Raw genomic sequence first — 16,656 nt, 5'->3', positions numbered from 1 at the left:
ACGTGTAACATTATCCCAATTGACCTGATTGATCCAAACACAAAGTTGGAAGACACAAAGACTGTGTTATTCATGTACAACAAGAGCAAACTGAAGCCACTGGAGAAATGCAAACTGAAACTGAGAAATCCAAGAAACCAGAAACTGTACAGGTTAGAATTCCAAGTGGTAGGGGAAGGTGCCAGTGGACCACTGCTGGGCAAAAGAGCAAGCGAAGGCATGCAGCTGATCAAAGTGCAGTATGAAAACATCATGGCAATCGACAGCATCGTTACTACATCGCCAGATACAAGGGGCCAGTGGACCATGGACCAGATAAAAGCGGAGTATGCAGATGTGTTCAACGGTGATGGCTGCCTTGAAGGAGAGTATCACCTGGAAATCGAAAGCTCAGTGAAACCGGTGCAGTTGCCAAGGCGCCGGGTGCCAGTTGCCATGATGAAGCCATTGAAGGCTGAACTGCTCGACCTACAGAAAAGAGGAATCACTGCACCCGTGGAGTGCAACACAGATTGGATTAATGGTATGGTGGTAGTGCAGAAGCAGAATGGGAGGTTGCGAGTGTGTATCGATCCAAGACCCTTGAACAAGGCGCTGAAGCGCAGCCACTTTCCCTTGCAAACCATTGACGACATTCTTCCAGATTTGTCCAAAGCCAAGGTGTTTTCGGTATGTGATGTCAAAAGCGGCTTCTGGCATGTTAAGCTAGACGAGGAGTCAAGCTTTTTGACTATCTTTGCGACACCGTTTGGACGTTACAGGTGGCTGAGACTCCCAATGGGAATCAGCCCAGCACCAGAGGTCTTCCAGCGAAAGCTGACACAAGCACTGGATGATCTGCCAGGTCTGTACATCATCACAGATGACGTCCTGATCACCGGACAAGGTGAGACACAAGAAATGGCACAGCGTGATCATGATGAGAAATTGAGACTGTTTCTGAACAGGTGCAGACAAAAGAACATCAAACTGAATGCAGAGAAGTTAAAACTGAAACAAAAGGAAGCGACATACATTGGACATCTCCTGACAGCGAATGGGCTGAAAGTCGACCCGGAAAAGGTGCGTGCCATTGAACAAATGCCAAGCCCAACTGATGTGAAAGCCGTGCAGAGACTGTTAGGCATGGTGAATTATTTAGCAAAGTTCTGCCCTCACCTCTCTGACCACTGTCAGCCGCTGCGAGAACTGACACACAAAGACTGTGAATGGAGGTGGTCAGAGCAATATGAGGAGACGTTTGTCAAACTGAAAAAAATGATTGCAAACACACCGGTGCTCAAATACTACAGTCCAGAAGAGGAGCTGACTGTGCAGTGTGATGCCTCAGACACAGGCCTAGGAGCAGCACTGGTCCAGAGGGGTAAGCCCATAGCTTTTGCAAGCAGAGCACTCACACAGACAGAAAGAGGCTATGTCCAAATAGAGAAAGAATTCTTAGCGATGATTTTTAGTTTGGAGAAGTTCCACCAGTACACTTATGGCCGTAAAGTTACTGTACAGAGTGATCACAAACCCTTAGAAAACATTGTGAGGAAGCCTTTACTAAGTGCTCCCAAACAACTGCAGCGAATGATGATGCGCATTCAGAAGTATGATGTAGATGTAGTGTACTTACCAGGAAGAGATATGGTGTTGGCAGACACCTTGAGCCGAGCTTACCTTCCAGAATGTTCGTCCTATGGCTCAGTGGAAGCTAAAATAGAGACTATAAATATGTTACAGCGTGTGCCCATATCTGCAGACAGCCTTAGTTCAATTCGTTCTGCCACAAAGGAGGATGCAACACTGCAGATTCTCATTGAAACCATACAGAAAGGCTGGCCAAATGACAAAGCAAAGACAGCTAGTGACATTAGGCCATACGTCCCTTTTCAAGATGAATTGAGCCATCAAGGTGGAATAGTGTTCAGAGGCAAACGTGTCGTCATCCCCTATGCACTGAGGAGAGACATTACGTGCCGTTTACACTCCTCTCATCTGGGTGTAGAAGGATGCCTACGGAGGGCCAGAGAGTGCATATACTGGCCAGGGATTAATGACCAAATCAAAACATATGTAAGCAAGTGTGACAACTGCAGGTCAGTGGATTACAAGCAGCAAAAAGAAACACTGATCTCACATGAAATGCCAAACCGTCCATGGGCTAAAGTGGGCACTGATCTGTTTACTTTTGACAACAAGGACTATCTAGTCACAGTAGATTATCACTCCAACTTCTGGGAAGTTGACTACCTATCAGACACAAAATCTACATCAGTGATAAAGAAATTGAAAGCCCACTTTGCCAGACAAGGAATCCCTGATGTTGTCATTTCAGATAATGGACCACAATACTCCTCGCAAGAATTCAAAAGATGTAGCGAACAATGGGAATTCCTGCACAAGATCTCGTCGCCTGGGCACCCACAAAGCAATGGCAAAGCTGAATCGGCGGTCAAAACAGCCAAGAGACTGTTGCTCAAAGCGAAAATGGCTGGACAAGATCCTTACCTCACACTGTTGGATCACCGCAACACACCATCACAAGGCCTAGGCAGCAGTCCAGCACAGACTTCTCAGCCGCCACACCAGAACACTGCTGCCCACTAAAGCGAGCCTTCTGCAGCCAAAAGTGCAACAAGTGGAGCAGAGCCTGAAAAGGAAACAAGAACGCCAGTGTGCCTATTACAATCGATCAGCCAGAGATCTGGACACACTGAAACCAGGTGACTGTGTGCGAATACAACCATTCGAGCCGCACACATTGTGGAGACTAGGCAAGGTACTGAGGATCGTGGATGCAAGATCATACGACATCCAACTGCAGTCGGGTGGTGTTCTTAGGAGGAACCGCAAACACCTCCGGCGTGCCGACGCACAGGCTTTCAGTGAGCCTATGGACATGGACACTGATGTACCATCACCAGCTGTTCCTGACACACACACCACAATGTCTGACCAGGACCTACCTTTGACCACTAGATCTGGTCGCACAGTGGTGAAATCACAAAGATTCAAAGACTTTGTGAGTCATTAGTGGTGAACCACCTATGGCCTTTGGGGGGAGAAAAAAAAAAGAAAAATATGTTGTAAATGTGTTGAAAAAAAAATCCATTGTTATTACAAACATGTCTGTGTACGGAATGTATTAAGCTGGTAATGAGTTGATGAGGACAATCGTCTATAACTTTGACCTTGAATTTATTTAAAGTAAGAATATTACAATGGATGTCAATCTGAACCATCATTTAATTTTAATGATAACTACAACTATTTTTAAGTTCATCTTGCCTAGGATGTGATTAATATCTGAACAGTTGTGATTTATACTTTACAGATTAGATTTCCAGTAACAGTTATGAATTATACCTTGTGGACAAGATTTTCAGTAACACTTGACCTCTTACCTTGACGGAATTTTGAATGTGTACATTGTTTACAAGTTAAGAGTGTAATCAAAAAAAAAAAAAAAAAAGAGAAAGGATGTATCAATGGGAATTGTTGTCCACACGGACTGTTTTGTGTTGCTGCACCAGTGACTGAGCCAGAGAAGTCACACGTCTTATAGCTCCAGTGATGAGTTAAATAAAATTATAGCCCCGTTGGGCTAGAAAGATATATTCTGTAGTCCGTTTTAAGTTAATAAGAGGCAGAAAATAACAAACATCATCTTTAAAATTTTAATTGGATTTTCTATCGTTTATTCTTATTATTTAATGTGTATATTAAGATGGGTTTTCTACAGTGTTGTTAATTATTGTCTGGTTGTAAAACTCTTTGATTACTGAGAAAGTGCTTTAAAAATTAAATTATTATTATAATAATTGAAGGGCTGACAAACATATTCACACACCTACCGTCAGTTTATGTTTTTCACATTAACAAACCTGCGTTTCTTTGAAACATCTGGATGGAACCTACGTGAACAAGGACAAAACATGCAGACACCACCCAGGAAGGACCAGGCTGGATCTGAACCTGGGATCTTCTCGCTGTGACGCAACAGTGCTAACCACTAGATCACAGACCGGCAGCCTGTCTGGGAACAACGCTTTTTCCCCAATGATTGCTGAGAAGTTGAGATTAACCTTCAACTGGCCAAACCATTTTACAAACTATGAGTGGGGTCAGTTATGACCTTGTTATATTTTATACTTTTTTTACTGGCTTCATTTCTGTTTATCACATCCATACTGATTCTTTTACTGACAACAGATATTCTAAAATGTTGCAATATATTATTGATATTCTACAATAAAATCAAAACCTCCATAATTAAAAAATAAATGATGACACATAACTTTACAGTATCTTTGGCCCACCAATAGTACATTCCCTGTAAAAATAATATGAAAAACTGTGGGATTCATTTCTACTGGTTAGATGACATAGTCTTCTGCTGTGGAAGTCCCCCAACCCTTCCTCTATTTCACAGTGGCTGCAGGATATTGCGTTTGTCCTCAAACTCGAAAAAATGAATTACACATTGAGGGGTAATACTGACAAGCTCAATCATAAATCATAAATTATAATTCTTTCATATTTCACTGATTTGCATATCTTACCTGACTGAGGGCTGGGTCACATAATTTCAATTATGTGTCAGGTTCTGGTCTGGTCCGGGCTCATGTCGTGGTTTGTCCCCTGTCTGTGTCCATGTCCCCTCTCTTCGTTCTGCTGTCTGGCCCTGACCTTGTTTATCTGTTTGTTATACTTTATCCATGTGTTGAGTTCTGTTGTAGTTTTTGTTTCAGCTCTGAGTTTCTTGATGATCTCTTTTCAGTTCTTACCTTTTGTTTTCTGGTTTGATTCTTTGTTCTGTTTGTGGGGGTGTTTTGTTTGGCCGTTGGTTTTGCTTATCCATATTTTAGGCATGTTATTTTGATCACTGTTTGGTTTTGTCACCATCATAGTTGTTTTTCACCTCTGCTCCTGTCTGTCACACCCACTTTGTCACTGAACTCTCGTCTCCTGCACCAGTCTTTCCTTATCTTCGTTTTGTTCGTCCACAGCCCCTTCCTGAATGTTGCCCGCACCTGTTTCACAACATGCCTCGATTACCCGCCGTGTATTTGAGCCTCATGTGTTTTGCCTTTCACTGCCAGTTTGTTGTTCCTTGTGTCTTCATTCCAGCCTTTTTGTCTTAGCTCTGTTTTGTCTAATCATGTTTGACCTTGCTCTGCTCGTTGGATTCCACTTTTATCTCTGCCCCATCGTACTTTGTGTCTCAGTGCTTTTGAACCTTGCTTTTTTTTGGACCATGCCTCTTCCTCATGCCTGTCTGAAACCTCCGCATCACTGACTGTCTAACTGTGTACCAAACCCCTGCTTCATTACAATATAAAGCCTTTTTTGTTTACTCCAACTACTCAGCCTACAAGTCTGCATTTGTGTCCACTTTTTTGTGCCACGCCACCTCGGCCCTTGACATTGTGTGCATTTTTTACTTCGTATACTCATTGAGCCGGGGTAGTGTGTGTGCGTGTTCTTATTTTTTCTTTTCTTAAGGTGTGTGTTTCCATTTTTGTGAGGGGGTGGGGGGTTGTGGGTTTGTATTTTTTTTTTCTTTTTTAATAGATATATTAAAAAAGAAAAGCTGTGGGAAAGGCAGATTGACAAAGTCATGGTAGGAGTTTTCTGATTAAAATATCACAATGGTACATATAAATATTTGTCATAAATGGCCCCACTTGGTTCAGAAAATGGATGACTCCTAATGTTACAGTATGTTGTCATTTTCATCACAAACACTGGAACATAGGAAATGACTGATTGTTCTTTATATCATCAGTGTTTTGGGCTACCTTGATATTTCTGAGTCATCTTTTCAGTGGTGCATTTGGAGGTCCGAGGATGGTGGGTGTACAGTACGATGGACCAGCTGGTCTCCTGGAGCAGACAGCCTGAAACATGATCCTCTGTTTCACCTGTTGGAGATAACGTGTGCAAAAAACAGGTGGGATCTTCATTCTACATGCGTGACTGGACGAACCTTAACAACAAGACAACATGTAGAGTCCATGTTGTCCTGCAGCACGACCTGCTGTGGACTCATACCTGAACTGGTGAGCTCTTCTCTGCTGTACTGGTACAGCAGGTCGTAGTGTCCTCCTAGTGTCCCTGAGCTGTAGTAGTGCGTCCCGAAACGCTGGAAGATGTCCCTGTAGAGGGCGTAGTTGTACTGCAGAGGAAGAGCTTGGAGAAATTGGAGGAAGGGCGTCGACAGGACGAGGTCAGCGGGGTCCTTCACCTTGAACGTGGACACCGGTAGAACCTGGTGCACCCGGAAGAACTTGGAGTCCTGCAGATGGGAGGTGAAAGTTGTGGAGGCCGAGAGAAAAAGATGCCTGAGAGGAGCAAGCAGTACAGCAAATAAAAATACAAGGAACAAAAACCAAGAAGAATAAGTGGCAGCAACAAAATGCTAAAAGGGTGCCAATTCATAAAGGAGATATTTACCACTTTATTTTTAATGTTTATCCCTCCTCACTGTTAACTGTTTGACATGTCGTAACTACTAATTAATTTTGCTGAATCAATTTTGTTTTTACATGTCTAAGAGTTTTGCACAGTACTGTAAATAAAAAAAGGGCACATGTGGGGGTTGAACCAGTTATACCTGCTAAACAACAGCCTATGGATAGGGGAGTTGTGTGTGTGGGGTTGGGGTGATTACTGTTGCTTAGCAACAGGCCAGTCATAGCCGTACACACACACACACACACACACACACACACACACACACACACACACACACACACACACACACACACACACACACACACACACACACACACACACACACACACACACATATTTTTATATATAAGATTAAGGAGTTTTAAAAGACATTTTTATTGTGATGACCCCAAAACATTATGCTATTTACGAGAACATCATCTGAAGAACAAAGTGACAATAAGGTCACATGATGTATTGATTTGATTTGATTTGTTTATTTAGCACAAAATAAAACTCATAAAATAATGTACATACATAAAACAACCAAAGACAGGGAGCGTGAGAGAGAGAGAGAGAGAAAAAAAATACAATATAAATAAAGTGCAAGGGGGTTATAGACAATCCATTCCCAAACAAAGCAAACATAACAGAATACAACAGAATTACACCATTGTTTCCAGATTAGAACATCCATCCATCCATCCATCCACCCATTTTCTTCCACTTTATCCGGAGTCGGGTCGTGGGGCAGCAGCTCAAGCAAAGCCGCCCAGACCTCCCGATCCACACACACCTCCCCCAGCTCCTCCGGGGGAACCCCAAGGCGTTCCCAAGTCAGCCGAGAGATGTAATCCTTCCAGCGTGTCCTGGGTCTTCCCCGGAGCCTCCTCCCAATGGGACGTGCCCGGAACACCTCTCCAGCGAGGCGTCCAGGGGGCATCCGGAAAAGATGCCTGAGCCTCCTCAACTGACTCCTTTCAACGTGGAGGAGCAACGGCTCGACTCCGAGCTCCTCCCGAGTGACCGAACTCCTCACCCTATCTCTAAGGGAGCGCCCAGCCACCCTGCGGAGGAAACTCATCTCGGCCGCTTGTACCCACGATCTCGTTCTTTCGGTCATGAGCCAAATCTCATGACCATAGGTGAGGATCGGAACGTAGATCGATCAGTAAATCCAGAGCTTTGCCCCCCTACTCAGCTCTCTCTTCACCACGACGGTCCGATACAGCGACCGCATCACTGCAGACGCTGCACCGATCCGTCTATCGATCTCACGCTCCATCCGTCCCTCACTCGTGAACAAGACCCCAAGATACTTAAACTCCTCCACTTGAGGCAAGGACACTCCACCAACCTGAAGAGGGCAAAGCACCTTTTTCCGGTTGAGAACCATGGCCTCGGATTTGGAGGTGCTGATTTTCATCCCGGACGCCTCACACTTGGCTGCAAACCGCCCCAGTGCACGCTGAAGGTCCTGAAGGGCACCGTTTACTGTGCAGGTGGGGAGCTGTTGACCCTGACTGGGGATGTTGTTGGGCGGTGGAAGGAGTACTTCGAGGATCTCCTCAATCCCATCGTCACGTCTTCCGAAGAGGAGGCAGAGACTGGGGACCCAGAGGCGGACTCATCCATTACCCAGGCAGAAGTCACCGAGGTGGTTAGAAAGCTCCTTGGTGGCAAGGCTCCTGGGGTGGATGAAATCCGTCCTGAGTACCTTAAGTCTCTGGATGTTGTGGGACTGTCTTGGCTGACATGCCTCTGCAACATCGCGTGGCGATCGGGGACAGTGCCTCTGGATTGGCAGACCGGGGTGGTGGTCCCTCTGTTTAAGAAGGGGGACCGGAGGGTGTGTTCCAACTATAGGGGGATCACACTTCTCAGCCTCCCCGTAAGGTCTATTCCAGAGTACTGGAGAGGAGAATTCGACCGATGGTTGAACCTCGGATTCAGGAGGAGCAGTGTGGTTTTCATCCTGGTCGCAGCACACTGGACCAGCTCTACACGCTCCATCGGGTGCTTGAGGGTTCATGGGAGTTCGCCCAACCAGTCCACATGTGTTTTGTGGATCTGGAGAAGGTGCTCGACCGTGTCCCTCGGGGCACCCTGTGGGGAGTGCTCTGGGAGTACGGGGTCCGGGGTCCTTTGCTAAGGGCTATCCGGTCCCTGTACGACCGCAGCAGGAGCTTGGTTCGCATTGCCAGACTAGAACAAATCATTGTAAATACTCCTGCAAGATCTTCGCTAGGTATATAAGGTGATATATGGATTCACGACTGACACATGTCATATTTTGGCATATTTGCATTATTAATGCCTGCAAGTGAGAGGGACAGTGTGAGCTGAGGAGCAATAATATTTTGTAATATTTCCAAAAATAATATTTTTTCAATAAGTGTGAACTTTTTTTTATGGCCGTTTCCTTCAAAGAGACATTTGGTGGATTAAAGTTTTAGGGTTAAAGTTGAACCTTGGTTAAATTAACACAAACTGACTCACCTTCTTCTTTGAAGCTTCAAATGCAGAAGAACTGACATACGTTCTTAGGAAAAAGAGAAAAAATGGCAAATGGATAGATTGCTGTTGCTCGCTGTCCCTGGACGTCTTCAAGTTGATGGACTCCGAGTGCAGCACCTGGGGTTCGACGCTAAAATCCTCCAACTCACCAACCTTTAAAACCACAAACATTTCTGTAAACTCTTGTCAACAAACACGACAGCTGAAATAAATGTGAATGTGATGATCATCTCATACCTAGAGGGCGCCATGGGGTTGATTGAAGTTTGTGTCAAAATTTTGTGTGTCTACCTCAAGTAATATTGATTCTGTGAGCCAAAATATGATTTTGTATTCATTGACCTCGTGACCTAGTAGAAATGAAAGCAAATCAGGTCACTGTTGCTTTGGTGATCCTTGACCACACTGGGACTACCCATGCACCCAGATTGGGTTGCAGGGCTCTTGGTGATGTTTCTGCAAATGACAGAAGGTGTCGTTGACTACATCTCCCACAATGCTTTGTTACGGTGGGTGGGGTTTGTGAAGCTCAGCTCTAACTTTCACAGATAGGTCACGCTCTATAACTGTAAAAAACTGGCATGTGAAAGTCATGGTTGCCCACAAATGTGACCCGGCATGTGGTTTAATGACGTTCCGACCTGGTGTAGCTCTCTCCGTGATGATGGAATGCTTCTGGTTTGTATCACGCAGTGCGTGCAAAAACAACCGGAACATAACTGTAAACACTGTACAGACAGGAGGAGCCTAGTGAAGGACTTTGTTGCCTGGTTCCAAACAAACCATCTACAACTCAACACCTCGAAGACAAAGCAGCTGGTCATTGACTTTGGGAAGTCCAGACCAAGTCTGTGACCAGTTCTGATCGTGGAAGCTGAGGTGGAGGCTGTGGATTCCTACAAATACCTCAGGCTGTGGCTGGACAGCAAACTGGAGTAGACAACTCGCACGAACCAGCTGTACAGGAACAGACAGAGCAGGCTGGACTTTATGAGGAGGTTGTGGTCATTAAACATCTGCAGGAAACTCCTATGGATATTCTACCAGTCTGTAGTAGCCAGCATCCTCTTTTACACTGTGGTATGCTGGGGGGGTAGCACATCCAAGAAGGACACATCCAGGCTGGACAAACTGATCAGGCAGGCTGGCTCTGTGGTTGGCATGAAGCTGGACTCTGGTGACAGTGGCAGAGAAGAAAACCCTGAACAAACTGCTGGACATTGTGGGCGATGCCAGTCACCCTCTGCACACCGTCATCAGCAACCAGAGGAGCCTCTTCAGCCACAGACTGCTCCTTCCCAAGTGCACGACCAACAGACTGAAACTCCTTTGTCCCTCAGGACATCAGACTGTACAACTCCTCACTCAGGGGGAGGAGGAGTAACAGGAAGACAGAGGACGGGAAGGAGAGGAACAGTAGTAGCCAGTAAACCAGTATTGATCAGTATGTCTGGTGTTTTTATTTCTATCTGCAAATTGCTTCTATATTTTCACTTTTGATACTCTGTGTGCTTCTTACCCTGTGTGCTGCTATACAATGCTACTGGAACCTCAGTTCCCAAGGGATTAATAAAGTTCTACCCAATATAAATCTAATCTAATCAACCGCCATGAGAACGAACCATGGAGATTCTGTAAAAAACCTCCTGGTCATGTTACAGCCTGTACGACAACGTTACGCGCTTCATGGAAATGCAAGGGCTAATCAAAGTGCGTCAAAAGTCACAATCAAATGATTAAAATAAAACCACAGCACAATGAGGGAATAAAGTGCACATTTTGTTCGTGGAACTTAAAAAGAATTAAAACTCAACTTGACCTGCACAGTCGTCAGCAAAGATGTTACCTTAATGTCAAAGCTCTCAAAATTGTGAGGGATTCGGTGATAAAGAAGTGTGTTTCGAGGTCGTCGGACGATACAGCTTCCTCCCATGAACATGTTGTCGAGCACCGCTCCCCGCGGCTCCTCGGCTAAAGCATCAAACCTACACACACACACACAGACTCCATTCAATACGATGCATATCTGATCACGACAGATTATTAGTTACAGTCGCTGAAGAATAGCAGTTGTAATTTTAAAAAATGCATACTTTTGAGAGCAAAGCTGCAGTTTTCCACAAACACACAAAAAACGACTTCTTTGTATGCATGTATTCATATAATTATGCTTCTTGACGACTGTAGGTGCAAACGTGAGAGTAAATGGGTTGTCTGTATGTGTGACCCTGTGACAGACAATTTAATTTATTCCCTCCTCTGCATGAAAGCAGGAGAACACCATCACAAAACAAAACAAAACAAAGACCCCAAAATGGATGAAATTCAATTCAAACTTGTGACCTTTTGATCTTTATCTTACCCGTTTCCCACCAGGTCGGCCCCCGGAGCCACTTTCTTCTCAGCTGGGCACACTATTTTGAAGTCGGCGCAGTCCCTCTCATCCGAGTTATCGCCACAGTCGTTCTGTCTGTTGCACGTTAGTGTGGCGTTGATGCAGCGCTCTGCAGCACAAACATTTTGAGGTGATTGCTTGCTTCTCTATCTGGGTTACTCTTTGTCTCAGAGCAGCAGACCACAGATTAAAGTAGCTTGAGGTCCGTTGAAAAGATGCAGGTTCAAGTGCTTCAAGAGACTGCACACGCACGCCAGAGGAGACCTCGAGAAAGACGCCCAGATAAAGTGCATGCAGCAGAAGTCTTTATCAGAGAATGGAAGCTTCTCATTTATTCAATAGCACATATAAAATGTCTTTTTTTCCAAACAGGAAACACCCCAAACCAGTACACACACAAACACAGGTGAATAAGTGAGAGTCTCATGAAATCCTTACATACTGTTATCACACTTAAAGTTGTCTTTGCAGGTGACTGGTGCCAACTTGCACTCCGTGGAAGCGTAACAGGGTCGCTCCTCTGTCAGCTCCACGCTGCAGGCTGAGCCGCCAAACTGGGACGGCCTCTGGACAGATCGAGTCCGCAACTATGGCAATGACAGGAAAGAGAAAGCAAAGAAAAATCCAGTTTCTAATAAAGCTACATGTCCGGTTGTAATGTGAAATGCAGAAGTTCAAAAATTTTTACAGGCTGCTCCGAATGACTTTCACCAAGATTTGAAACTGCTTTCAGCCACATATATTAATTACTTTGACTGATTTTTACCTAAGGCCATCAAATATGGCCATCGGGTATTGTGAAGACTTTTCGTCCATCCGTCCATCTGTCCGTCTGTGCTCAGCATAAGTCCTATTAGTGCCAGACTCTTGAAATTCACAGGGAACATTCTTGGGAAACAGACCTTGGACAAGTTCAAAGATGGCTAACCTTGATGTATTTTAAGAGGTTAAAAAGTCACATTCTGTTTCAATCTGATCCACTTTGGTTTTGAGTGACGCGAGTGACAGCCAATCAGAGTATAGAGCTGCACCGTGACATCAGCTGGTATCTTCAAAACCGCTTTGTTTTGTGTGTTTATATACTGTACATGTTTCTCATATATTATGTAAAAGCTAGTGAGAAAACTGAAAACACTATTTTTGGAACCTAATAAAGCCTCTGAACTTATTTGCAAGACATTTTGCCAAGGTTAGCATGGTGACGTCACTTCCTGGTGTAGCTACTTGCTAACATCTTCATTTCTGTTATTTTATGTAAAATCTAGTGAGAAATAAACACTTCTAAGGCTGAAAAGGCTGTTTTTGTAACCCAATAACACTTCTGGAGTCATTTACAAGACAGTTTGCTGATATTAGTTTGCACACTAACTTTCGCTAACTCAAAGCTAACTTCCTATGGAGTTAAATTTGTCTCATTTATTCTAGAAGTCGGCACCAAGTCACTTCGGCGAAGTGGCCAATCCGAAGGCGAGAATTCGTATTTCCACTGTGAAAACACGCTCGCATGTCTGTATTGACTGTATTGACATGATCTGGTTTGCTTTTGTCTCTAACTTGTTTCTAACAGCCAGCTGATAGCTCTCATTGCCTGGAACAGTGAGATTTATACACTAAGATGACCTGAAATTAACCTTTGTACATTAAATCGACTTTATTGAAGAGTCTTCCCCTTTTGAAAAGTGACCTAATTGCATGCATTTGTACTGAGCTCGGTGATGTTTTCACCGAAAAAAAAAAAACGCCCGTAGAGGCTAAATGCCAGGATGACCGACCTTGAGAATAACTGCAAATGCACAGAGTGTGATCTACAAATATTCCTTGATTTTTACAACATGAACAAATGATGATTTGATTTGGACATGTACAAATTGTACGTAAGACAATAGGATCTTCATAATTAATTAAACAACTGCAAATTATAAAGAACACAACGCTGCTATGGCCAAGAGCATTTTACCATTGCGTTCTATTTCTATAATTCTAAACCACGTTAAACAAGGGGAAAGCTGTTTTGAGCTAGTAATTTACAGTAGTGTTCAGAATAATAGTAGTGCTATGTGACTAAAAAGAGTAATCCAAGTTTTGAGTATATTTCTTATTGTTACATGGGAAACAAGGCAGAAACAGAGTTTGGGGGTTGTCTCACAAACTGTCTGCGGCCCTTGGACCCAAAAAGAACAATTTTACTCTCATCAGTCCACAAAATATTCCTCCATTTCTCTTTAAGCCAGTTGATGTGTTCTTTGGCAAATTGTAACCTCTTCTGCACATGTCTTTTATTTAACAGTGGGACTTTGCGGGGGATTCTTGCAAATAAATTAGCTTCACACAGGCGTCTTCTAACTGTCACAGAACTTACAGGTACAACCCCTAGCAAAAATTATGGAATCACCGGCCTCGGAGGATGTTCATTCAGTTGTTTAATTTTGTAGAAAAAAAGCAGATCACAGACATGACACTAAACTAAAGTCATTTCAAATGGCAACTTTCTGGCTTTAAGAAACACTATAAGAAATCAGGAAAAAAAATTGTGGCAGTCAGTAACGGTTACTTTTTTAGACCAAGCAGAGGGAAAAAAATATGGACTCACTCAATTCTGAGGAAAAAATTATGGAATCATGAAAAACAAAAGAACGCTCCAACACATCACTAGTATTTTGTTGCACTACCTCTGGCTTTTATAACAGCTTGCAGTCTCTGAGGCATGGACTTAATGAGTGACAAACAGTACTCTTCATCAATCTGGCTCCAACTTTCTCTGATTGCTGTTGCCAGATCAGCTTTGCAGGTTGGAGCCTTGTCATGGACCATTTTCTTCAACTTCCACCAAAGATTTTCAATTGGATTAAGATCCGGACTATTTGCAGGCCATGACATTGACCCTATGTGTCTTTTTGCAAGGAACGTTTTCACAGTCTTCGCTCTATGGCAAGATGCATTATCATCTTGAAAAATGATTTCATCATCCCCAAACATCCTTTCAATTGATGGGATAAGAAAAGTGTCCAAAATATCAACGTAAACTTGTGCATTTATTGATGATGTAATGACAGCCATCTCCCCAGTGCCTTTACCTGACATGCAGCCCATATCATCAATGACTGTGGAAATTTACATGTTGTCTTCAGGCAGTCATCTTTATAAATCTCATTGGAACGGCACCAAACAAAAGTTCCAGCATCATCACCTTGCGCAATGCAGATTCGACATTCATCACTGAATATGACTTTCATCCAGTCATCCACAGTCCACAATTGCTTTTCCTTAGCCCATTGTAACCTTGTTTTTTTCTGTTTAGGTGTTAATGATGGCTTTCATTTAGCTCTTCTGTATGTAAATCCCATTTCCTTTAGGCGTTTTCTTATAGTTTGGTCACAGACGTTGACTCCAGTTTCCTCCCATTCATTCCTCATTTGTTTTGTTGTGCATTTTTGATTTTTGAGACATATTGCTTTAAGTTTTCTGTCTTGACGCTTTGATGTCTTCCTTGGTCTACCAGTATGTTTGCCTTTAACAACCTTCCCATGTTGTTTGTATTTGGTCCAGAGTTTAGACACAGCTGACTGTGAACAACCAACATCTTTTGCAACATTGCATGATGATTTACCCTCTTTTAACAGTTTCCTTGTTTCAATTGACATCTCTCGTGTTGGAGCCATGATTCATGTCAGTCCACTTGGTGCAACAGCTCTCCAAGGTGTGATCACTCCTTTTTAGATGCAGACTAACGAGCAGATCTGATTTGATGCAGGTGCTAGTTTTAGGGATGAAAATTTACAGGGTGATTCCATAATTTATTCCTCAGAATTGAGTGATTCCATATGTTTTTCCCTCTGCTTGGTCTAAAAAAGTAACCGTTACTGACTGCCACAATAATTTTTCCTGATTTCTTATAGTGTTTCTTAAAGCCAGAAAGTTGCCATTTGAAATGACTTTAGTTTTGTGTCATGTCTGTGATCTGCTTTTTTTCTACAAAATTAAACAGCTAGCTTCACACAGGCATCTTCTAACTGTCACAGCACTTACAGGTAACTCCAGACTGTCTTTGATCATCCTGGAGCTGATCAGTGGGTGAGCCTTTGCCATTCTGGTTAGTCTTCTATCCATTTTGATGGTTGTTTTCCGTTTTCTTCCACACGTCTCTGGTTTTTTTTGTCCATTTTAAAGCATTGGAGATCATTGTAGATGAACAGCCTATAATTTTTTGCACCTGCGTATAAGTTTTTCCCTCTCCAATCAACTTTTTAATCAAACTACGCCGTTCTTCTGAACAATGTCTTGAATGTCCCATTTTCCTCAGGCTTTCAAAGAGAAAAGCATGTTCAACAGGTGCTGGCTTCATCCTTAAATAGGGGACACCTGATTCACACCTGTTTGTTCCACAAAACTGATGAACTCACTGACTGAATGCCACACTACTATTATTGTGAACACCCCCTTTTCTACTGTTTGTTACTAATAGTCCAATTTCATAGCCTTAAGAGTGTGCATATCATGAATGCTTGGTCTTGTTGGATTTGTGAGACTCTACTGAAATTACTGGCACCTTGTTTCCCATGTAACAATAAGAAATATACTCAAACCTGGATTAATCTTTTTAGTCACATAGCACTACTGTTATTCTGAACACTACTGTATATGCAGATGTGTTTTGCAGTAAGGTTTCAGTTCGCAACATGTGAAGATTTCTTGCCTGTTTCTGGGCACAGGGGGAGCAGTCAGACCAAGTCCCAAACTCTGTCAGTAAGCAGTTGATCGGACAGGCTTGCTCATTACAGGCTCTTCTGTCGTGACTCTCACACAGCTGATGGCAGCTGCTCCTCCAGTAATAATCATCATACTGAATTTTCCTGTCCAGCAATAAGAAAATGAATGAAACTTACAAAATAAATCCAATAACCTACTGTGTTTTACCAAATGAACAGAAAACACAAACTGATATTTGCTATTCAGACATCACAAGTTTTCAAAAGTAATTTTCCCGTTTGGCTCTACCAGTATCTGCACCTGTGTCTCTGCTGTGTGCCATGGTTACAGGTCCTTGAGCAGGCCATCCAGGATCCCCATGGGTAGCGGTCACAAAAGCACGACAGACCGGCTGATATCCAGCCCAGGAGCAGCAGGATGAGACAGCCACGAGGAGCCATCAGTGCAGTTCAAACTGGCTTAAACCCTTCTGATCTTAATCCGCTGATTCACGCCAATGTTTGTTTTTCCTAAAAGTGAAGAGGGAGAGAAGATAAACTCCAAAATGTAAAGCCTGGTTGCTGTGGTTTAGACTCAGTCACACCCACCAGCTTTTC

The 16,656-nt window shown here is 43.4% G+C and overlaps 1 protein-coding gene across 1 annotated transcript in view; it reads right to left on the bottom strand.

Moving 5' to 3' along the window:
* Positions 1-16,656, bottom strand: part of c6 (complement component 6) — a 33,874-nt gene that overhangs the window by 15,642 nt on the left and 1,576 nt on the right. Inside the window, exons 2-9 of the mRNA XM_034191626.1 lie at positions 16,361-16,569; positions 16,047-16,203; positions 11,796-11,940; positions 11,321-11,462; positions 10,805-10,943; positions 8,941-9,111; positions 6,040-6,283; positions 5,787-5,909 (exon numbers count right to left, since the gene is read on the bottom strand). Coding sequence (XP_034047517.1) covers positions 5,787-5,909; positions 6,040-6,283; positions 8,941-9,111; positions 10,805-10,943; positions 11,321-11,462; positions 11,796-11,940; positions 16,047-16,203; positions 16,361-16,500 — 1,261 coding nt within the window. The 5' untranslated portion in view covers positions 16,501-16,569. The remainder of the gene's footprint in view (positions 1-5,786; positions 5,910-6,039; positions 6,284-8,940; positions 9,112-10,804; positions 10,944-11,320; positions 11,463-11,795; positions 11,941-16,046; positions 16,204-16,360; positions 16,570-16,656) is intronic.

The sequence above is a fragment of the Thalassophryne amazonica genome, chromosome 17 (assembly GCF_902500255.1).
Source record: "Thalassophryne amazonica chromosome 17, fThaAma1.1, whole genome shotgun sequence".
NCBI lineage: Eukaryota > Metazoa > Chordata > Actinopteri > Batrachoidiformes > Batrachoididae > Thalassophryne > Thalassophryne amazonica.
The sequence above is the reverse complement of the archived record's forward strand: the minus strand, read 5'-3'. Positions and strand labels throughout refer to the sequence as shown.